Source organism: Diceros bicornis, chromosome 26, assembly GCF_020826845.1.
Source record: "Diceros bicornis minor isolate mBicDic1 chromosome 26, mDicBic1.mat.cur, whole genome shotgun sequence".
Taxonomy (NCBI): domain Eukaryota; kingdom Metazoa; phylum Chordata; class Mammalia; order Perissodactyla; family Rhinocerotidae; genus Diceros; species Diceros bicornis.
Window position 1 is genome coordinate 29,604,274 of NC_080765.1, and position 24,278 is coordinate 29,628,551.

The window sequence follows — 24,278 nt, forward strand, 5'->3', positions numbered from 1 at the left end:
TGTACGGGTTGTTTCTATGTGAGTGCAGTGGCCACAGTGGGTTGTTATAAGAAAGATGTGTCAGAGGCACATGCCAGTCTCTGAGGATGCCTGCTTCTTTCTCTTCAAGGAGGAAGAGTAAGTGTTTATGGAATCACTCTGAAAATTGTTAGAATTTATACTCAGGCTGAATAGGCCAGGAGGCTCCTCATCTGATCCTTTGAGAAGAAGGTCCAGCCCAAGGTTTGGAGGCTGAGAGCCTGAGTCTGATCCCTGGGGAAGGTGTGGGGTCACTGGGTAGGGATTGGCAGTCCCAGCTAGTCAGGCTGCACTTCAGAGCTGGGTTGCATTTCTAGCAGCAAAGGCGGGCAGCAAACAGAAATAAAAGCAGGAACTTTAGAGTCTGTGCCAGGGCAGACAGGGTCCAAAGAAGCCAGGGCCTCCATGAGTGTAGGGGTGCTGGAGCCCAAGGTGTGTGCAGCACTAGGGACAGCCAGATTAGCCCAGCAGGCACCAACAGCCCACAGTGGATTCTAACAGGCTGGCTGCCAGTCTCCAGTCATCTCCTCTCCCCAGAAGTCCCGCCTCATTCTTGAGAGCTGCAGTACCCGCTTCCCTGCTCCTTTCACTCCTTCATAACAGCAATTCATTGTAATGACTGTGCTGTTTGCCAGGGAATGATGCAATGCATGCTTGACATTTCATAGCGTTACTTACATCTTAAATAAAAAGGATGACCAAGCTATACAACAGAAATGTCCAAATAAGTCATCACCTTTTACTTTGAAGTATTTTAAAAATGTGGATCTGGTGATCCTCTGAACTAGGAGTCAGAACACTCAGATTCGAGCACAACTGCTACGGAACAGCTGATGAAACTTGGAGAAGGCCTCTCCATCTCTGTCCAGGCCCTGGTTTCTGATTCATTCATTCATTCATTCATTCATTCCACGAACAGTGATGGAAAGCCTATACTCTTCTAAGCACGAGGACATCATGGTCAGACAAAACACACACAGCCCCTGCCTTCATGGGGCTTATAGTCTAGTGGAGCAAACAGATTTAATCAAAGAATCGTAGAATAGAAGTATAGCTACAAACTAAACTAAGGGCTCAGAAGGGAAGGACCAGGATTCTGTAAAGATTATTACAGAAGAACCGACTTCTTTTAGGGGATGAAGGAAGCTGTCCCTAAGAAGGTCCTGCTTGCCATGAGACCTGAGGGATGAACAGGAACCACCAGGTGACAGGTGAGGAAGAGCATTCTGGGTGGGAAGGAGCAGGGAAAATTCTCAGAAGTTTCATGGACAGATTACAAGCCCCTGAAAGAGAACCTGAGCCCAGGGCTTGGGAGCAGGTGGATACTTGGAGAAGTGTATCCAGGGAACAGAGTGAGGAATAGTGAGAGTGAAGGAGAAAGAGGGAAAGTGAGAATAAGAGCATGTTATCCAGATGTCCACACACTGAGGGGATTTGGAGTTTAATCCAAAGGATCTCTAGAGATCCCTCTAGAAAGCATCTCAGAATGTCTTCCCAAGGGACGAAAGGGAGAGGCATTTATCCACCAGATCCTGTGTCCCATTGGTTGAGTGTTGTCCCATGGTGAGCAGGGCTGGAAGCCAGGGATGTGCGAATCCTATGAAAACCTGCATGGAACCATTTGCCAGGTCTCTGGCTGGAATCCAAGTGAGTGTGAGAAGATGTAAGGCAGGAGACGAGAAGTTCCAACTCTCCCCCAACCTGGTGCCCAGTTTTGGAACATAATGCAGGCCCAGCTGGTGTGGGAGCGAATGCAGCAGGGACTGGGGCAGGCTAAACCTGCCTAATACCAGCCTTCTCTCCCAGAAGTCACCCCATCAGTGACAGACCCGGAGGCTCAACCCAGCAACCCCAGGCAAAATGGGAGGTACCCACCTTCCCAAGTGTGATGGCCCCTGCAGAGCTCAGCCTGAGGGAGGTCGCAGGGACCTGAGGAGCTCAGGGAATCCCAAACCCAGGATTCCTGCCTTTCTGTCCCCTCCACTCTGGGCCCCTTCACAGAGTCACTCCAGCCTGGGCCATTGCTCCCTCTCCACCCACCCTAGGCCGGCTCCCCCTTTCCTCCTTGCTTCCTCTGGTCTCTGCTTCTCTCTACTCCTGTCCCCCTCTGTCTCCTCCTATCACTCTCTAGGACTTGATCACCCTCCGACACACATCTCTCACTCACTGTCTCTCCCCCTGCCTGTCCCTTTCTTGTCTCTCTCCCCAGGCCCTCAGGCCCTCTGCTCCACTGCAGCCCTATCCAGGACCACAGGACACCGCCACCGCCACTTCCCCACCCTTCCTGCCATGTTTTGGCCCAGGCTCTGCTCGCAGTGACTGAGAACCCAGTTTACAGAGTGTGCTCATGCTGAGATTTACTGCTGTGCTGCTGTTCCCAGCCACTCCTGGGCAGCACATGCACAGTCAAACCTTGACCCTTTGGTCTGGTCTCGACCCCAGAGCTGCTGGAGGGCTGGCCACTCACCCCCACTTGGCAGGAGGGCAGGCCCTTCAGGCTCCAGGGGCTGCTGGGGCAGAATGGATTGGAATTGGGGACCTGGAGGGAGCCAGATGTTTCCACCCCAGCACCTTCTCCTTGGTTTGTGTGTGGGCAGGGGGGTTTCCCATGCCATTGCCCTCTGCCTTGCCCATCCCTCAATAAGGAAATTGTGGGAGGATTATGGGAGCTCATGGGACTCACCAAAAAACTCTGCTGCCATCAGCCCCCTACAAAGCCTGCCTGGACTTGGTGCTTTTGGTGGGTAGCTGACAAGTTGAGTGAAGGGAACAAAATCTGGATTACCGCAGGGCCTCCTCACTGGTCTCCTGGAGCCACTCCTGGCACCTCATCCATTCCCCACCATCAGAAATTGGCCACTTCCTGGGGAGGGATAGCTGTCTCTCTGATCACCAGACACCCCTGGGACCAGCATGCACCATGTGCTCAGTGAGTATTTATTGACTGAACAAATACAGCTACAGCCAGATCTAGATGTAGGATGTGTCCACCACCCAAAGGATCTCTCAGGCCCCTTGCAGTAAATAGTACCCCCAAGGAATAACTTTGCTTCTGCCCAATCACTGTGGTTTCTGCTTGTTTTTGAACCGTGTGTACAAGAATCACACTGTGTACACTCCCTGGTGTGAGTTGGATGGTCCTCCCAAAAGCAGACGCTGATACTGAGTTAGAACTGTAAAGAGTGTATTAGGGGTGACAACGGGAAGGTAAAAGTGGAGGGGGCAGGAAAAACCATAATAATTTTCCACAGCCTATTTATCACAGCTCAGGGTCCTCCTTCAAAATGACTGTCCTGTAAGGCAAAGAGATTTGGGGTTATTTCAATGTAATCGCATTTCTTCCTGTACACATTTGTCTTCTACAACATATCTGTGGCTTATGATGAACACTTTAGTGTGTGGCTGCATCTGTTTGTCTACATTTAGTGGAAAATAATTGTCTTCAGATCTCAGGTATAGATCTCTGAACTCACATATTCTCAAAAGTATCTTTTCCTTTTTTAACTGGTAGGACCTGAATTTCAATAAAAGAAAGGGGGGTCTTTGCCTTATCTCTTAAAACAGGGATTGTGAATCTCTGGGCCTGAGCTCTTACACCCTTAGTTTAATTGAATGTACTTCAATGACTATCTTTTGATAATCTTCTGTGCGGAGATATTTTCATTTAAACAGTGACAATGGTGGGTGCCAACATGTCCCAGCCATTTTGCAGACACTTTCATTATGTACTTAATCTCATCTTCCTAACAATGACCTCAGAAACCAGTATCACCCCCTCACACCCACAAGGGGGCTGAGGCTCTGAGTATGTCCCACTGAGAGTTGGTATTAGGGGCTGAGACAGCAAGAACACAGGCAAAGAATTGGGATACTGTGTGGTAAGTTTGGGGAGACGCAAAGCTGACAGTTGAGGTGGTGACTAGAGGATGCAGGGATGTGGTGAGAGGGGTCCAGTGGGGGCGGCTCCTGATCAACATTGAATGCCCCAGGAAGAGTCTGACTCGTGCTGGAGGCCAAAGCCTCTGCTCAGCTCATCTAGATCCTGTCTTCACGTTTAGTCTCACTGGGACACAATAAACTCAGGCAGACAAAGGATCCTCAAAGAGCCAAGTTACATTTCCAAACCTCCAGAGATTTTTCTCTCATACAGATGCAGAACTTTCAGAAATCCAAGGGAAACAAGAGTCTTTATTTAGATTATGAACTAAGGGCTTTAGGGCAACAGTGACATTTTGATGAGGATAATTGCATTGCCCACACTGCGTGGACCACATACTGCCTTCACACTCCCTGCTCAAGCTGCCTGCCCGGCTGGGAATGGCCTTCCAGCTCCATCTAAGGAACCCAACCCACCCGCACTGGGCACCTCCTCAACTCTTCCTTCTCTTCACAACCTCCCGCTTCACTCTGGTGAGATTCACGTCGCCCTCATTTTTTCTCTGGGGCCCTTCACTGCTGCTTCCATTAGGGTGATCACAGGATCTTTGATGGAAATGTCTCTCTCTGCTATAGGACGCCTTAAGCCCTTGAAGTTAGGGGTGCGCCTCATCCCCCACAGAGCCTGGCACATGGTCTGTGTACAATGTGCATCTGCAGAACTGCTCTTTCTGCCTTTCTGTAAAAAGCCTCTTTCCTTCTCCACAAGAGACACCTGCTGCCCAACTCAGGATGGGAAAATTCACAGCCCATTGTACGTGTCCTGAGAAACTTGAGGAACATTACAATGTCCTCAGCCAGGTTTACCCTTGCATTGCAAAGCCCTCAGTACCATCTCTACCTTTTCTCCAAAAACTCCACAGGAAAAAAGATGAATATGCTTTACTTTACAAGTTAACTCATACTCTTCAGATTACCTTACCACGTGGGGCAGGTGGAGGCAATGGACCGGGCCACACGGGCCAGCGGTGCAGAGCAAGTGGAGGTGGGCCTGAGCCCCAGGGCATGCCCGATGGTCCCGCCCTGGGAGGAGGCCCTCCTGCCTCCACGCTGACCTGCGGAACACAAGGTTAAAGGTAGGTGGATGCGGCAGACCGGAAGCACCAACACCAACAGAAGCTGAAACCCCCTGAAGCAGGGGCAGCGCCCGGCACCCTCCCTGCCCCCAGGTGCCAAGAGAGCAGCATCCGTGCCAGACCGCTCTACCCCTCCCACGGGGGCCCGCCCAGCTTGGGGAGGAACAAACACCACGGGGATGAACCACTGTCACCACATGTCACCGCCCGTGTCTGCGAAAGCACAAGAGCAAGGGGTCCTAGAGGACCCTGTCCTAGAGGACCGGAGGAGGCAACACCAGACTGAGAAAGGAGCCGATTCCAGGCAGACCGGCATCTCGGTCCAGGACCGGCCTCCACCCTCCTCACCACCCCCAGCACCACAGAAGCTTGTTGGCTCTCTACTCAGAAGAGAGCGCCCAAGAGGGATGGAAAAGCCCACTCCCCACCTCTGGAAGCCGAGCTGCTCCTGGGGAAAAGCTCTGCCTGCAGGCCCCTGCCCTGCCCGTCCCCCGCCTCAGCTTCCCTACACGACAAAGGGGTCTTCTCCTCCGCTCGGGGTCTGCCCACAGGCACCAGGACCTCTGGGGAGCTGGGCACCCCCGGGCGCCTGCGTTTTCTGAGAGGAACGATGCGACCCACAGGACTCAGTTAGGCTCAGCTCTATCTATCGTCACCCACAGGGAATGCAGGTTTCTAAGCCCACCGTGAGACGCAGACTAATTGTGTCCAATGGAAACGTGAGGCGAGGATTCTAAAGGACAGAATGAACACAGACGTGTTTGATTCCAGCAGTAAAATCTCGTGACAGGGGATGAGAGAACGTCCCGGGAGGGTGCCACAGGACACCACAGGACCACCCTCATGTGAACATAAGTGAAGGCCTCTGGGGGGAATGGGTTCTGCAGGTCAGTCCTGATGTTCACTCTTCACTCCTTCAGTGCCCGTGCCCATTTCCTACTGTGAATAGGCCAACTCTGATCCTTCAGACTATTCTGACCTAGGCTACCACTGGAGGGATCCTGGAGAGCACAATGACCCACAGAGAGGGGACCCTGAGGAATTGTGACATTGGCTGGATCCAAGAACATTCCAGATCGCACAATGCACCCAACATGAAGTTGGAGAGACAGCCTCTCACGTTCCTCTCCCGTGAGGGTGACGGCAGACGTTCCCAACAGGCTCATCACCAAACCCAAACCAGGAACAGAGCAAAGGAACCACAACAACCACAGCCCATGTCAAGGAGTTCGGGAAGGAGTTGGCTGTGATGGGAGACTTCAGTGTGGGCTTAAGTGTCGCCCCCTGAGTGTTACTTGCAGAAACACACTGTGAGAGCCCTGCAGTCCTCGGCCCAGAAGCACTAAAGGCTTCTGGAGGTGCCACCAAAGATGAGAGCTGAGTGTGGAGAAGCCCGAAGCCTTCTGGGGAACACTGTGCTTTTGGAGAAGGAAATGACACAGCAGACGTGCCACAGAACACACAAACCGGACATGAGGCCAGGAGAGGCTGCTGCATACACACATCAACATTTCCAGAAACAGTTACAACTGAAAATGACCACAGCATTTACCTTGCCCCCGGAGCTACTGTTCTTCACAGCCGCAGCACCAGGTCCCGGATCTGAAAGAGGCCAGAGAGGAGGGATGGGGGTTTAGTCGGACTTGCACAGACTGTGAGGAAGGAAAACAAACCCTCTGCGCCTTCCTCCACCGTCTGACATTCTTTCCCACTTCAGGGCACTTACCAGCGGCAGAGGGCTCCCCACACACCTCAGGTGACCCCAGAGGAGAGGGGGAGACCCATCACCTGACCCTTGAGGAAGACACCACAGGGCCCTGGTTCAGGGATTTTCATAACTCATCAACCACCTGTGGACAGGTCCGGGCTCAACTAGCTGGAAATCAACACTGAAACAGGGGTTTCCTAATACACATCCTAATTTCATCATAGAGTTAAATTAAAATGAGAATAACCTCGGATGGGATAATAGCAACAAACCCTCAACATGAACAGCACAGGTCCTTTTCCTCAGGCCACAGGTGGATTTTTCAATCTCTCACTCTACATATAAGCTGCCTTCCACATGTGACTAAACATTATATAAATATTTGTGAACAGAAATGGACTTAGACTAATATTATAATAATGAAAAAAGGAAAGATACGGGGATTTAACAGCAAAGCTGTAGCGTTACACTGATAATGTCAGGAGTAAAATTACATAGAAATTTAATTTATGAATGGAATACTAAAGTCCACAAGCAAAAGTTAAACAGGAAGAATAAGGGAACCTCTAGCATAGTAAATAAATGCCTTTTTCTCAACTCAAAGAAAAATCAAGTCTTCAGCATTCACTCCAGTTGGGAAGGAAGCATGCACCCACTTCCCCTCCAGGCACGTCTCTCCAGTTGAGAGCAATCCAAGAGCACGCGAGGCGGGTGTTGGGGGCAGAGAGGGTCCACAGTCAGTGGCGGGGCATGAGCTCCACCAGTCACAGGGCGCAGGCCCAGAAAGCCAGTCTGGCTGGGGCACCTGAGGAAAACATCTTCCTGTCACCCCTCGAGATAACCTGTTGTCTTTAGGTCGTGCTTGGGATTGGTTCCAGGCAACACGGTGATCCCCCACAGGAACAGGTAGGACACGGAGTGGTTTTGCAGCAGAAATTAAGTGGCTGCACTTCACAGTGTGCTCCCTACCTCTCTGTGGAGGGTTCTGCATCCCAGGTCTTCCCGACATTGGTTTGTGCAGCCTGTATCCCTCAGGCAGTCTCTTTTTGGACATTATCTCCAATCTTGAATGTAGAAAAAGAATGGACTTCAATAAGAATTACAACACCAAGTCCTTTACTAGGCACTAAACAGCTTAGCCTTAATAACTCAAAAACACCCGTAAAAAATGTATGTCAACATCCCATACCTGTGTTTCAAGTGGGCGGCTTCCCTGCTCTGCTCTGCTATCTCCCTCTCCCAAATCCGAGCCTTGATCTGTGGGAGAAAAACACATCCACCTTCAGTTGTGGCAGACTGTGCGCAAAGGGAAGGAAAGAAAGCAAAACTTACCCAATTGTCGTGAGCATTCTTCTCATACATAGCCATCTGAAAAAGCCAACATGTCATAAACCCTATGTTGAGGGCTTCCAAGGCCGTTATGACCCTCTGCATTGGGTGCTGAAGGAGGCAGGAACTTTGGGCAGAATGCAGGTTACCTGGTGTCTGAAGGTGAACTCCACTTGCTGCACTTGTTGTCGCATTTGATCAATTTGGTGCCTATGAGTGACAATTGCTTTCATCAGATAAAGCACAATATTGAGGATGATTTTAAATAGTCTTCCCATGTTTCCATTGTCTGAAATGTACCCTTATACACAATATCCAATCCTATAAGACACACTTCACATGATTATAAAAGTACAGTAGGATCAAAGTTATTGCTACATTGTTTCCTTATTATCGAATGCCCTCCAGCTTCTGAGTTGATATAATTCCATTACCCATTCTCAATATCTCCCTAATTTATCCTGCAATGAGCGTCTTTCATCATACAGCTCGATTCTTCTTTTCCTTACATCCTGATCATATTCCTCAGGGCTACAACAACTGGGTCTCTAAAATGGCATGCTCATATCTACTGATGTGATTCATCCGACACCAAACTGCTTCCCTAAGGTTTACAACAGTTTTTACCTGCTACAGGAACATATTTGTGAACCCTGTTTCCACACATTCTGGTCAACATTGAGGATCAGGAAATTTTCAGCAAGTTTACGTTTTTTAAGTTAATGTTTTAACTTGACGTTTGTAAAAGTTAACATTTTTCTTTCTTGTGTGAAATCTCTATATAAATGTCTTCTTAACATTTGTTTATATTTGTGTATGAATTGGGTCTAAACATTGTACAAAAGTTAAAAAAAAAATCCAACAAGAGTTTTATAAGCCACTGGTATTTAGGAGCTGAACTCACCTGTAGTTCTGCGTTTCTTCCTCAGCCAGTTTCAGTCTCTCCTCTGCCACTGAGAGCTGCTCCTCCTTTTCCACCCGCTCACGGTCTTTCATTCTCAGCTTCCTAAGAGGGGAAAGACATATGCATTATCTAGTAGCCTATGTGAAATTCTGCCTTTCTTTCCTCCCAGAAATCCAAAGGACAGGACTCAAATGTCCCCTCCCATCCTTCCTCACAAATGCATAGATGGACAAATATAACCAGAGGAAAGAATTTAAGCCCCCCATTAGGGGACAAAGAAAAATCAAACTCCATCCTGCTGGCAAGTCTTTGGCAATTCTGAGCTTCTCTTCACAGGTCTGTGTTCCTACTCATTCATAAATGAACTAAACAAATATAAAAAGCACATATGAGACGCACCATGTGCCCTCCCAGGCTCAGCCTCTTGTGACTGGGACAGCACAAGCTCATTTTCTTTCAGCTCATCACAAGTAAGCACATTAGGATGAAGCAGGGGTTCATGACTTGTCTGATTTCTCCTAGGGAGAGACCTGAGGCCATGACACAGCCATAGATCCTTCCTGGACATGGCGTCATAACATCGGACAAGTAACTACTGGACACTTCTACAGTTCAAGAGTGGAACTTCTGCCACCTACTTCAAAGATCCTAGTTGACAAGAATGGAAACTAGGCTGAATGAAAAATGATCTGAATTGCCCCACAGTCAGGATATCTCCTTAAACTGGAAAACTTTCAAATTGAGGATATCAATCTATGTTAACAAGTAGATTGATTTCATTAAGAAGTACCTTGATTTCATTGACAGTGGAGGCTGCAAAGGGCAATGGCTTAAGGCCGATTTGTTGTGTTGCCTTCAAACTACTTTGTTCAAGGTTCTGATTCAAAAGATTCTCAACTTGACATTGGATTTGCTAGGGATCACACACAAAATTAAAAGAGCTCTAGGAAACAGGGACAAAAACACTAAAGAGACAAAGTTCACGCATTTGTTTCTGGCCACCCAACCAATCTTTCAGCAAATGCTTTCTGGACTGGCTGGAACGTCCAGACAGGTCTGGCTGGACAGAGCAACCCTACCCCAGCCCTGGGCAGGGAGAACACAAACCTGGCTCTTGAGGGAGTATAAGAAAAGTTTTGCCTTTGAACATGGATGAGTGGGTCTGTAGTCCCTCATCTCCCCTTGACAACAATAGGAAACATTGGCCAAAATATGAAATTCATGATAGAATGCACCAAATTGCTAACAAGCCAGTAAAGACACTGAGGCCAAGAAGAAGAAGAAGGAAGCCCAGGATTAAGGTCAGCCTGGCATTTGGGGCCACTTTCCCCAAGGTTCATCAACTAATCCCAGAGGAGACTTCTGAGATGCAAAGAGGCTGAGCTGCGTTTGCACACATCCCTGGGCACAGAAGTCAAACAACTGGAGTTCATGGTCAGTCAGCGAAGGTCACCCTAGAAAATCCTGCGGGCCTTAGCTGGTTCCCAGGAGACTTACACACTAAGAATAAAGGCAGACAGAAAACACACTGGCCTTAGGAGGGACTAAGCCTGCAGTGAATGGTCTCAGTTGCTAACTGGATTAATAGGATTCAGTACTGCTGGCGTCCCTGATCACCTGCCAGATGTAAACTCCCATCTTTTCTGCAGCAAGATAACATCATAATAGGCCTGAGTTTTTCTCTAAATATTTCCTACCCAATGTCTAGAATTTAATAGGAAATGATAGATACATGGCAGGTCAGGACAATACGATGGGATTGAAACCTAGAGCACAAGGTAAATGAACCCAGAGGGTTCCAGATAATGAAGTGATTAAAACTGGTACCAGTACTCCCTCCAATCTTAAATTAATTACAAATAAGAATCTCTGACAACCAGTTAGAATGGAAAGGAAGATGCAGATTACAAAAATCAAGGAAGAAAGGAGAAACACAATTCTATACTGATTGAATACGGCAAAAACTACGGTGATAAATATTGTAAAAAAAATTATAACTCTCTACATTGGTCCACACATTCACTAATACAACAGTATTTGTAACAATCAACACATGAATAGCTTACTCTTCTGTGACCATCTTTCTTTGTCCACAAATTTCATCAATCATACATATGTTCTTCTTTAGCATTTTTAATTCGGCTTCCTTTGTCTCTTTAACAGATCTCAATGCCTCACAGCTGTCTTCTAGTTTCTTTCTCCTTTCTGTAAAGCATAAAACAATTTTCTTTGTGTGTGTGCACGTGTTCCCAAGAACTTGGTTGTGGTGGGGAGAGGAGAAAGGAGAGAATCCTGAAGACAAGAAGCCATGTTTCACCTTCCCAGTGCAAACTCATTTTTACTATACGGAGTTTCTTCCCAACAGTCAACATACCTTCCAGGTTACATTTATTAGACGTCGAGGCTCTCTGGTTCGAATCCTTGAATCCTCCACTCACACCTCCTGACTTTAAGACAGACTTAAGAAAAGGTATTCAAGAAGTAATTATTGTACAACAATGTGAATGTACTTAACACTACTAAAATGTAGACTTAAAAATGGTTAAACGGTAAATTTTATGTGTATTTTACCTCAATTAAAAATAAGAAAATTAGGGGCTGGCCCCATGGTGTAGCAGTTAAGTGCACACACTCCACTGCTGGTGGCCTGGGTTCGGATCTCAGGCACGCACCAATGCACCGCTTGTCAAGCCATGCTGTGGCGGTGTCCCATATAAAATGGAGGAAGATGGGCACAGATGTTAGCCCAGGGCCAGTCTTCCTCAGCAAATAAAAAAGAGGAGGATTGGCATGGATGTTAGCTCAGGGCTGATCTTCCTCACAACAACAACAACACTAAAGAAAATTAGGGGCCAGACCAGTGGCATAGTGATTAAGTTCGTGCGCTCCACTTCAGTGGCCCAGGGTTTGCTGGTTTGGATCCTGGGCGTGGACTTACGGACTGCTTATCAAACCATGCTGAGGTGGCGTCCCATATGTAAAGTAGAGGAAGATGGGCACAGATGTTAGCCCAGGGCCAATCTTCCTCAGCAAAAAGAGGAAGATTGGCAACAGATGTTAGCTCAGTTTTTCTTCACCAAAAAAAAAAAAAAAATTAAATTAAAAAGGAAGTGATGGGGCCGGCCTGATGGCATAGCAGTTAAGTTCATGCATTCCACTTCTGTGGCCCAGGGTTCACTGGTTCAGATCCTGGGCACGGACCTACTTACCGCTCATCAAGCCATACTCAGGCAGTGTCCCACATAGAAGAGCTACAACTCTACAACTATGATACACAACTATGAACTGGGGTTTTGGGGAGAAAAAAAAAAAAGAGGAAGATTGGCAACAGATGTTAGTGCAGGGCCAATCTTCCTTACAAAAAAAAAAAGGAAGTAATCATGTTTAGTTCTCTGATTTACATAATCTATGAGAGTAACTTTTTGTTATTTGCTCATTCTTGATCTTAAGCTGAGCATTTTCCTTCTGTACATGCTGTTCTTCAGACTTCAGTTTAAGTTCACTGATGAACTTCATTAAGGGGGATTCAAACCCAAAGAAAAACATCCTTACTAATGCCTTAGTTCCCAAGAAGAAAAATCCCTAAGTCAATAACATATAAATTTAATATTCCAAGACATGACACATTTGTTCTTCATCAAAGCTAAGGTGTACAATGAAAATCTTGCTGCAAATATAGATATTTACTTCTGAAATTCCTGAGATGTTCATTGAAATATCACCTCTTAAGTTCTCTGTAGATTTGTCTTTTCTACCATCTGCATGTAGGATAGAAACAAAACATGTACTGGATTTCAATAGAAACACTGGACGACATGCTAAAAAGAAGAAATGCCAACAAAACATACCCCACATCAGCCCCTGTATCATTAAAAGCAGTAGATCCAGTTTGAGCCAGGAAGAAAAGTCAAATACATAAAGAAATGAGGAACTAAGAGAATAGTTGAAGTCAGAAATATTTCATGGGCACTCTGACTTTCCTACATTCAAGACAATGGGATACTTGACTGGGTGACAAGGCAAAAGCAAAGAAGGCCTAAAATCTTGAAGCCAAACAGCTCAAATGAACAGCTTTTCTTAGTGAAAGGTAAATATTGTCACTAGATTCACTTTGAAAATTCTGTGCTCTGTACTAAGAGGGACAGGACTGTCCAACATGGCTAGAAATCTCTAGAACTCTCTCCTACAATTTCTCAGTTCTATGTTTCTTAGAGGGGAGGGAGTGCTGAATGATATTTAAAAAACTACTCAGGGTTGTAAAAATAGAAAAAAATTCGTCCCAAGTCCTTAAATTAAAAAAGGCATTGTGATATTAGTATTTAAAACAGCAGTGAAAGGAAAAATGCAGAGTTCAAATCACCCAATGAACAAAAAGGCTCAAAATTCAAATTATGCTAATAACTTAGTAGGAAAACTCTCACCAAGTCCCGATTCTCGCTGTTTCGATCTCTGTCAGACGCCAGTTCAGCAAATATACTTTCAATCATGTCATTAATGCTTCCAAGCATTTTGATGTTTTCCTTCAATAAAACATATAAAGATTAGTAATATTTACTCATTACTTTTACTTCTGTTTTTAGAGTGTAATCTAGGAAAAAGAAGGGATCTTTACCTTAAATTTATGTGCTTCATCGCTGAGAATCTTGTTCTGCCTCTCACTTTCTTGAGCACATTTCTTTGCTTCATTGATCTATACAAATATGTAATAATGGATTCAGAATTCAAAAATATTAATCATAGTGATAGTGAAACCTATCTCTCATGTGTAAGTCCTTACACAAATAAAAAAAGTGGTACTTTATATATAAGATGCTGGCTTTGAATTTAGACTGTTATACAATGTAATGAAATGGGACACTAGGAGGAAAGAAAAGACAGCAAAATAAGTGAACTAGAAGAAAGTGGAAGTACTTCAAGGTGAAGCCATGAAAATAAAAACTAAAGGATGATTATACCTTCTGTTCACAAATAGATATTTTTTTGGCCAGTTCTGAGTTTTCTTTCAAGTAATTCTTCATCTTCTCAGAAATTTGATGTAAATTAACTAAAAAGAGATAAAAAGCATTTATCAGATTATTACCAAAACCAATAAAATTGAATTACTCCAATGTGTCAACAGCAAAGGCACATTATTGGCAGTATGAGCATAAATAACTTAGCATGACTATGATCCCTGAAGAAAGCAAGTTTCAGTTAGTAGCATTTTAAATGTAGGAAACAAATATAGAAAGAAGAACCCTATTTCAATGAGATTCCCATTTACTCTTTTTTCAAAGATGGGGAAACAATGTCTTAGCCTAACATCCCACCATTAGCCAATATTCTTAGAAAATGTGAACAGTTCAAATAGCCCTGTCATCACCAGAGGAGAAATAGAGAAGAATCAAGCAACCTATATACTTATATACTGTACTCCAGTTATCAAATAAAATAAACAGATCAGTGCAACTGCTTTAAAAAACAAAAATCAAAAGGAAAAAGAAAGAAAAATACAAAATACCTGATTTCTTCCAGGTTTTCCCCACCCTGTAATATGACCCAGAGAGATTCCTCTAAATGTCACTGGACAGGCTACTGAAAAGCCTCTCACGCCTTCCTGCTGCCCAGCAGATTCCCCTTCATGAGAGCCAGGGTGGGAGGCTCAGGAGGACAAGGTCTTTGGAATCAAACACACTTGGGTACAATCTCGGCTTTACCACTTAGTCGCTAGAGGACCTGGATAACTCACAATCCCTATAAGACAATATCCTTCAGCCCCAAGATGAGAATGTTACCAGCCACCATTACAGGAATATAGCACACGTAAAGCACCAGATTATAGGTAGATAACACATGGAAAGCTCCAGAACACAGCCCACAATTCCACACTCCTCTCAGAGGCATTGAATTTTCTCACGTGACCACAAAGTGCAAACGTATCTTCTATTTGCCCAATGTGAGAGCTCTGATACCCTGATCACTCTTCTCACCACCACCACTGCTGCATAAACTGTGACAAACACTAGCAGTTGAGGGGCTACTAAATGCCAGGCAGCCACCCTGGCTCTCAACAGACAGCACCACTTAATCATCACAGTCTAGGAAGCCTGTACAGAATGTCTTATCCCTATTTTGCATCAGGTTCATTTCCACTCACTCTCCATTGGCATTAGTGGCTCCCTCCACATCATACTCATAACCCATGGTTGTGACACACACTTTGCCTGGTAATACCTGGGTTCTTTTCTAAGGCATAAGCTTCTTGATAGGCTCCAATAGTGTTTCATCATCTTTACATTTCACCAAGAGCCAGGTCATGTCAACGTACTCACTGCAAACTTCAGACTCATACTATCACTTGCTTCCTAAACCTTTCTATACAAGAATAAACTCATCCTATTGTCCTTACTCCCATGATCTGTTCCTCCTGCTCATCTCTTGTCTCAATAGATGGCAAATCCCTTTATATTGTCGTTTAGACTCCAACCCGGGAAGAGTAAAATTTTCAAGAGTTAAAAAGTCAATTAGACATCAGAAGTCACTGTATTTACTCCCAATTGAATTAAAACCCACATCAAACACTAGAACTGAGAAAATATTACAAAGAAAACTAAAGCCTAAACTCTTACCTTGATATACTGGAGGCTTTATCTAGGAGAGGAAGAAACAAAATTAAATATGATACCAAAACATATTATTAATAAAAATCTAACATTCTGATAAAATATCAAAATAATAATCCAATGAAATTATAATCATAATTTTCTTCAGCATAATGATTCATAGGATTAAAAATAAGAGAAAATTATAGTTTCTTGTTTAAGTCATGAAACTTCACAACCATCTCTGATAAAGAGCACAAAAGTAAATAACTTATTTTTGACCAAAAGATCTGTTTATGTTCTATTAAGTGAACACCAATCTATTTAATTTTGATAATAGGTATGGCAAACATTTTTATAAACACACTAATGCATCATTTACCTGATTTTTTTTTTTTTTTTTTTGTCAAACCCAATATCCAGACTGAAGTCAAGAACCTGGGGTTGTTTTAAAGCCTCCAAAAAAAAAAAAAAAAGAAAAAGAAAGAAAGAAAAGGCAAATCTTTGTACTAGGATATGCCTCTTTCAATCAATAGAAAGCTTTTCTGAAATCTTACAGAGTTCGCTACTTGCTGAACGGATAAACAGTTACAACACATAAGCTCCTATGATTTTCCCATACCACTAAAACCAGAGGGTCATCAAATGAGAAAGAGAGTTGGAGATGGTAGGGAACAAGCACAATTAACAACAGAAATGACACCTAACATTTCAAGAAAGGGCAAAAAGTCCTTCCCAGACCCAAGTCATTCCCTGTGGAATTATAGCTCAATAAAATCCAGTCAGGGCCCCATTTTAATATCACCAAAAGACACATTTTCTTGAGCCCTAAAACATATTTCCCCATTCAAGAGTTTTAAATGGGGCTCCCTACACTGGATAAAGAGACTAAAAGGCCCACCACAACTACATGCAGCTGAGCATTACAACCAGCTGTTCAGGGGGACAGCCCAGCCTCCCTGGGCACCTGCAGCAAGAGCAACCCTGCTACAACAGAAAGATGCATGCAGTCTACACAGGGGGTCACTCCTGGAACATTTGGAATTGGTGATGAGATGGAAGTACCCTACTGGGCCTAATAAGGCATCACTTGTATAAGGTCACCTCTCCAAGATCAGGAGATGTAGCTGACCTACCTAATACACAGACACAATCACAGGGAAAGAGGCAAAATAAGGAGACAAAGGAATATGTTCCAAGTAAGTGAACAGGACAAAAACCCCAGAAAAGAAACTAAATGAAACAGAAATGAGCAATCCACCCAACAGAGAGTTCAAACAAAGAGTCATAAGGATGCTCACTGATCTTGGGAGAAGAATGGATGAACTCAGTGAGGACGTCAACAAAGAAATGGAAGATATAAAGAAGAACCAATCAGAAATGAAGAATACAATACTGGAAATGAAAAATTCACTTGAGGGACTTAAAAGCAGAGTAGAGGATACAGAAGAACGGATCACTGAGCTGGACAAAAGACTAGAGGAAATCACCCAAGCTGAACAGATAAAAGAAAAAAGAATTAAAAACAGTGAGGACAGTCTAAGGGATCTCTGGGACAACATCAAGCCCACTAACATCCGTGTTATAGATGTCCCAGAAGGAGAAGAGAGAGACAAAGGGGCAGAGAATCTATTTGAAGAAATAATAGCTGAAAACTCCCCTAACCTAAGGAAGGAAACAGACATCCAGGTACAGGAAGCACAGAGAGCACCAAACAAGATAAACCCAAAGAGGCCCACACCAAAGCACATCATAAGTAAAATGTCCAGAATTAAAGATAAAGAGAGAATCCTAAAAGCCACAAGAGAAAGAAAACAAGTTACATACAAAGGAAACCCCATAAGGCTATCAGCTGACTTCTCAGCAGAAACATTACAGGCTAAAAGAGAGTGGCACGATATATTTAACGTGCTAAAAGGAAAAAACTTACAGCCAAGAATACTCTACCCAGCAAGATTATCATTCAAAATGGAAGGAGAGATCAAAAATTTCCCAGACAAGCAAAAATTAAAGGAGTTTGTCACCAAGAAACCAGTGCTACAAGAAATGTTAAAGGGACTTATTTAAGGGGAAAAGAGAAGACCACAAACAGGAAAAATTATCTATTTCCATGATAAGAGGGCATTGGATACAAATGCACAAAAAAGAGGTTAGATATGATATCAAAAACATAAAAGGAGGGAGGAGGGGAGTTAAAGAGTAGAGCTTTCAGATAGAGGTCAAAGGAAAGAGACCATCAATTCTGTACAGAAGGAGAAAGGAACAGAGAAGAACTACTAAAACACTGAGAAAAAAAGTTAAAAAATGGCAGTAAGTGCATACTTATCAATAGCTACTTTAAACGTCAATGGACTAAATGCCCCAATTAAAAGGCATAGGGTGGCTGATTGGATAAAACACCAAGACCTATATATATGCTACATACAAGAGACACACTTCAGACATAAAGACACTCACAAACTAAAAGTGAAGCGATGGAAAAAGATACTCCACGCAAATGGCAATGAAAAGAAAGCTGGGGTAGCAGTACTCATATCAGACAAAATAGACTTTAAAACAAAAACTGTAAAAAGAGACAAAGAAGAGCATTACATAATGATCAAGAGAACAATCCAACAAGAGGATATAACACTTGTAAATATTTATGCACCCAATGTAGGTGGACCTAAATATATAAAGCAATTATTAACAGACATAAAAAGAGAAATAGACAGTAACACAATAATAGTAGGAGACTTTAACACTCCACTTACACCAATGGATAGATCATCCAAGCAGAAGATCAATAAGGAAACATTGGCCTTAAATGACACACTAGAACAGATGGACCTAGTAGATATATACAGAGCATTCCATCCAAAAACCGAAGAATACACGTTCTTTCAAATGCACATGGAACATTCTCCAGGATTGATCACATGTTAGGCCACAAAACGAGTCTCCATAAATTTAAGAAGATTGAAATAATACCAAGCATCTTTTCTGACCACAACGGTATGAAACTGGAAATCAACTATAGGAAGAAAATCAGAAAAGCCACAAATACGTGGAGATTAAACAAAATGCTACTGAACAATGACTGGGTCAACGAAGAAATCAAAGAAGAAATCAAAAAATACCTGGAGACAAATGAAATGAAAATACAACATGCCAGAATTTATGGGATACAGCAAAAGCGGTTCTAAGAGGGAAGTTTACAGCAATACAGGCCTATCTCAACAAACAAGCAAAATATCAAATAAACAATCTAACAGTACACCTAAAGGAACCGGAAAAAGAAGAACAAACAAAGCCCAAATTCAGTAGAAGAAGGGAAATAATAAAAGTCGGAGCAGAAATAAATGAAATAGAGACTAAAAAAAAAATAGAAAAAATTAATAAAACCAAGAGCTAGTTTTTTGAAAAGATCAACAAAATTGACAAACCTTTAGCTAGACTCACCAAGAAAACAAGAGAGAAGGCACAAATAAGTAAAATCAGAAATGAAAGAGGAGAAATTACAACTGACACCTTAGAAATACAAAAGATTATGAGAATACTATGAAAACCTATACGCCAACCAATTCGACAATCTAGAAGAAATGGATAAATTCTTAGAATCATACAACCTTCCAAAACTGGATCAAGAAGAAGTAGAGAATTTGAATAAACCAATCACCAGTAAGGAGATCAAAACAGTAATCAAAAACCTCCCCAAAAATAAAAGTCCAGGACCAGACGGCTTCCCTGGTGAATTCTACCAAACATTCAAAGAAGACTTAATACCTATCCTTCTCAAACTCTTCCAAAAAATTGAGGAGGGGGGGAAGCTCCCTAACTCATTCTACAAAGCCGACATTACCCTGATACCAAAACCAGACAAGGACAACACAAAAAAAGAAAATTACAGGGCAATATCACTGATGAACATCGATGCAAAAATCCTCAACAAAATACTAGCAAATCGCATACAACAATACGTTAAAAAGATTATATACCATGATCAAGTGGGATTTATTCCAGGTATGTAGGGATGGTTCAACATTCGCAAATCAATCAACGTAATACACCACATTAAGAAAATGCAGAACAAAAATCACATGATCATCTCAATAGATGCAGAGAAAGCATTTGACAAGATACAGCATCCATTTATGATAAAAACTCTGAATAAAATGGGTATAGAAGGAAAGTACCTCAACATAATAAAGGCCATATATGACAAACCCACAGCTAATGTCATCCTCAATGGTGAAAAACTGAAAGCTATCCCTCTAAGAACGGGAACCGGACAAGGATGCCCACTGTCTCCACTCCTATTTAACATAGAACTGGAAGTCCTAGCCAGAGCAATCAGGCAAGAGAAAGAAATAAAAGGGATCCAAATTGGAAAGGAAGAAGAGAAACTGTCACTATTTGCAGATGACATGATTTTATATATATATAAAACCGTAAAGAATCCACCAGAAAACTTTTAGAAGTAATAAATGAATATGGTAAATTTGCAGGATACAAAATCAACATACAAAAATCAGTTGCATTTCTGTACACTAACAACAAAGTAGCAGAAAGAGAAATTAAGAATACAATCCCATTTACAATTGCAACAAAAAGAATAAAACACCTAGGAACAAATTTAACCAAAGAGGTGAAAGATATATACACTGAAAATTAGAAAACATTGCTGAAAGAAATTGAAGAAGACATAAAGAAATGGAAAAATATTCCGTGCTCTTAAATTGAGTGAATTAACATAGTTAAGATGTCTATACTTCCTAAAGCAATCTATAGATTCAACGCAATCCCTATCAAAGTTCCAACAACATTTTTCACAGACTAGAACAAAGAATCCTAAAATTTATATGAAACAACAAAAAACCCCGCATAGCCAAAGGAATCCTGAGAAAAAAGAACATAGCTGGAGGTATCACACTCCCTGATTTAAAAATATAGTACAAAACTATAGTAACCAAAACAGCATGGTACTGGCACAAAAACAGACACACAGATCAATGGAACAGAATTGACAACCCATAAATAAATCCACACATCTATGGACAGCTAATTTTCAACAAGGGAGCTAAGAACATACAATGGAGAAAGGAAAGTCTCTTCAACAAATGGTGTTGGGAAAACTAGCCAGCCACATGCAAAAAAATGAAAGTAGACCATTATCTTACACCATACACAAAAGTTAACTCAAAAAGGAATAAAGATTTAAATGTAAGACCTAAAACCATGAAACTTCTAGATTGAAAACATAGGAAGTATGTTCTTTTTTTTTTTTAATTTTTTGTTTATTGCAGTAACATTGGTTTATAACATTGTATAAATTTCAGGTGTACATCATTATACTTCTATTTATGCATAGATTACATCATGTTCACTACCCAAATACTAATTACAACCCATCACCACACACATGTGCCGAATTATCCCTTTCACCCTCCTCCCTCCCTACATCCCCTCTGATATACAGATGGCCAACAGACACATGAAAAGATGTTCAAAATCATTAACTATCAGGGAAATGCAAATCAAAAATACAATGAGATATCACCTCACGCCTGTCAGAATGGCTATAATTAACAAGACAGAAAACAACAGGTGTTGGAGAGGATGTGGAGAGAAGGGAACTCTCATACACTGCTGGTGGGAGAAAGTATGTTCTTTGATATTGGTCTTAGCAACATACTTTCAAGTAACATGTCTGACCAGGCAAGAGAAACAATAGAAAAAATAAATAAATGGGACTACGTCAAACTAAAAAGCTTCTGCACAGCAAAGGAAACCATCAACAAAACGAAAAGACAGCCTAATCATTGCAAGAAGATATTTGCAAACCATATATCTGATAAGGGGTTAATCTCCAAAATATATAAAGAACTCATACATCTCAACAACAAAAAAACTAACAACCCAATTAAAAAATGGGCAAAAGACATGAACAGAAATTTCTCCAAAGCAGATATATAGATGGCCAACAGACACATGAAAAGATGTTCAACATCATTAACTATCAGGGAAATGCAAATCAAAACTACAATGAAATATCACCTCACGCCCATCGGTATGACTATAATTAACAACACAGGAAACAGCAAGTGTTGGAGAAGATGTGGAGAGAAGGAAACTCTCACACACTGTTGGTGGGAATGTAAACTGCTGCACCTACTATGGAAAACAGTATGGATAGTTCTCAAAAAATTAAGGATAGAACTACCATAGAATCCAGCTATTCCATTGCTGGGTATTTATCCAAAGAATATGAAAACCCCAATGCATAGATACATGCACTCCTGTGTTCATTGCAGCATTATTCACAATAGCCAAGACGTGGAAGCAACCTAAGTGCCCATCAAGGGACGAATGGATGAAGAAGATGTGGTATATATACACAATGGAATACTACTCAGCCATAAGAAATGATGAAATCAAGCCATTTGTGACAACATGGATGGACACTGAAGGTATTATGCTAAGCAAAATAAGTCAGAGGGAGGTCAAATACTGTATGATCTCACTCATAAGTAGAAGATAAAAACAACAACAAACAATCACATAAAGACAAGATTGGATTGGTGGTTACCAGAGGGGAAGGGGGAAAGGAGGAGGGCAAAAGGGATGATTAGGCACATGTGTGTGGTGATGGAATGTAATTAGCACTTGGGTGGTTAACGTGTAATCTATGCAGAAATACAAGTATCATTATGTACACCTGAAATTTATACAATGTTATAAACCAATGTTACCACAATAAAAGAAAAATAAAATAAAATAAAGAGTTTTAAATGATGATCAGACACTGAGCCCAAAAAACATGCCCTGATATTGGAATATCATTGCAGTATCAAAAGCCAGTCATAATAACGTTGTTACAGGAAAATGCATCCATGGAGGGCAAACAGAAAATCACAGACATTCCTTTAACTTCACATGATGCTCAGGAAACAGTGAACTTCCCTGTCCCTTATCACCCAACCCCACAGGCAAGGGCAAGTGGGAAGAGGGATGGGCTCAAGAAATACTTAATATCTGTGTTTTCTTTTTGAAGGGAAGGGTTTATACATTTTAGTTTTCTCATTGAAAATACATTGTTGTCTTGCTCAATTAGTTCTTTACTAAAAAGATTAGAGTATTTTACAAAGTTAACTTCCATTTCAAACATTAATTTGTGTTCAAGTTAGTGATCTAAAGGAAACAAATAAAAGAGCTGGACTCCTGGATTCTGATCCAGCTTGTAAGGAGCTTGGAAGTTGTCACTCCTGTCTACATAACAAGATACAAGCTGAACAAATTAAAGGTCAAAAACTCTTCATAGATCTATCAGAAAACTGATGTCACAGGGCCAACTGTTGCCTGCAGAATCAGAGAAATGGACTGGCCAATACAGAAAATCACCACTTATTGGAGCAGAAGCCCAAGGTCAGAAATCTCTGCAGAAATCAGAACACCATGGTAGGAAAACACTTACTGTAATTGATGAATTCCTGGATGCTCAGTGTGGACAAGCAAGAGATTTAAAAATGCCAGGGTGCCCAATCTCGAACGGTTCCCATACTTGTGTGAGTTTTATCTCCAGGAATCCTAACAGGTTCTCATAGAAAATACTGGAGAAAAATCCCTTCATGCTATTGGCAGGGAAAGCAGAAAAATAGCTGTTTAGAAATAAACTCATAGTACTCTGTTCTTAAAAAGACTTGCCTGCAAGAGAAACTACTTTAGCAGAGCCTAAGTGGTATTTTTCCAAAGACTAAGTGACCTAGGTGAAGGGAAATACCCAACTCCAGTGCCCTCTCTCCTTCTTGTCTCACCTAAGAGTAAACTCAGCCTAACCCCTAGCCAGATAAATATTGTCAAATAGCTCGTTAAGTTCGCATGTTCCGCTTCAGCAGCCCAGGGTTCCCAGGTTCGAATCTTGGGCGCAGACTGATGCACTGCTCATCACACCATGCTGTGGCAGTGTCCCACATACAAAAAAAATAGAGGAAGATGGGCACAGATGTTAGCTCAGGGCCAATCTCCCTCACCAAAAAAAATATACATATATATATAAACCCTGAGACTAAAGTCATATTTACCTCAGTTCTTCCTTTAAACCAGGACATGACACCTGGCTTTCAAAAAAACCTTAAAAGGCAGACGAAAAGAAAAAAACACACAGTTTGAACACAAACAGCAACCACTAGAATCATGGGATGAGAGAGATGATAGAATTATCAGGCTAAGAGTTGAAAACCATGATGATTAACATGCTAATGGCTGTAGCAAAAAAAGTGGACAACATGCAAGAAGAGATGGTGAATATAAGCAGAGAGATGAAAATTATAAGGATCCAAAGGAAATTCTAGAAATCAAAAACTCCATAACAGAAATAAGGAATGCCTTTGATGCATTCATTAACAGACTTGACATAGCCAAGGAAAGAATCAATGAGCTTGAAGAAATGTCAGTAGAAACTTTCAAAACAGAAATGCAAAGAAAAAAACCCCAAAAATAGCACACAAAATCCAAGACCAGTGGGACGATTACAAAAGACATAACATATACGTAATGGGAATATCAGCAGAATAAAGGAAAGGAGGAAATATTTGAAGCAATAATGACTGAGAATTTTCCAAAATTAATGATAGTCACCAAACTATAGATCCAGAAAGCTCAAAGAATTCGAAGCAGGATAAATACCAAACAAGAAAAAAATGTACACCTAGACATATAATATTCAAATTACAGCAAAGCTAAGACAA

General features: G+C 42.2%; 1 protein-coding gene across 1 annotated transcript in view; it reads right to left on the reverse strand.

Moving 5' to 3' along the window:
* Positions 1–2,524: 2,524 nt before the first annotated feature.
* Positions 2,525–24,278, reverse strand: part of LOC131422557 (transport and Golgi organization protein 1 homolog) — a 53,300-nt gene continuing 31,546 nt past the window's right edge. The window contains exons 2-9 of the mRNA XM_058569883.1: positions 8,972–9,073; positions 8,217–8,277; positions 8,071–8,106; positions 7,928–7,995; positions 7,708–7,802; positions 6,583–6,632; positions 4,877–5,009; positions 2,525–3,311 (exon numbers count right to left, since the gene is read on the reverse strand). Coding sequence (XP_058425866.1) covers positions 3,298–3,311; positions 4,877–5,009; positions 6,583–6,632; positions 7,708–7,802; positions 7,928–7,995; positions 8,071–8,106; positions 8,217–8,277; positions 8,972–9,073 — 559 coding nt within the window. The 3' untranslated portion in view covers positions 2,525–3,297. The remainder of the gene's footprint in view (positions 3,312–4,876; positions 5,010–6,582; positions 6,633–7,707; positions 7,803–7,927; positions 7,996–8,070; positions 8,107–8,216; positions 8,278–8,971; positions 9,074–24,278) is intronic.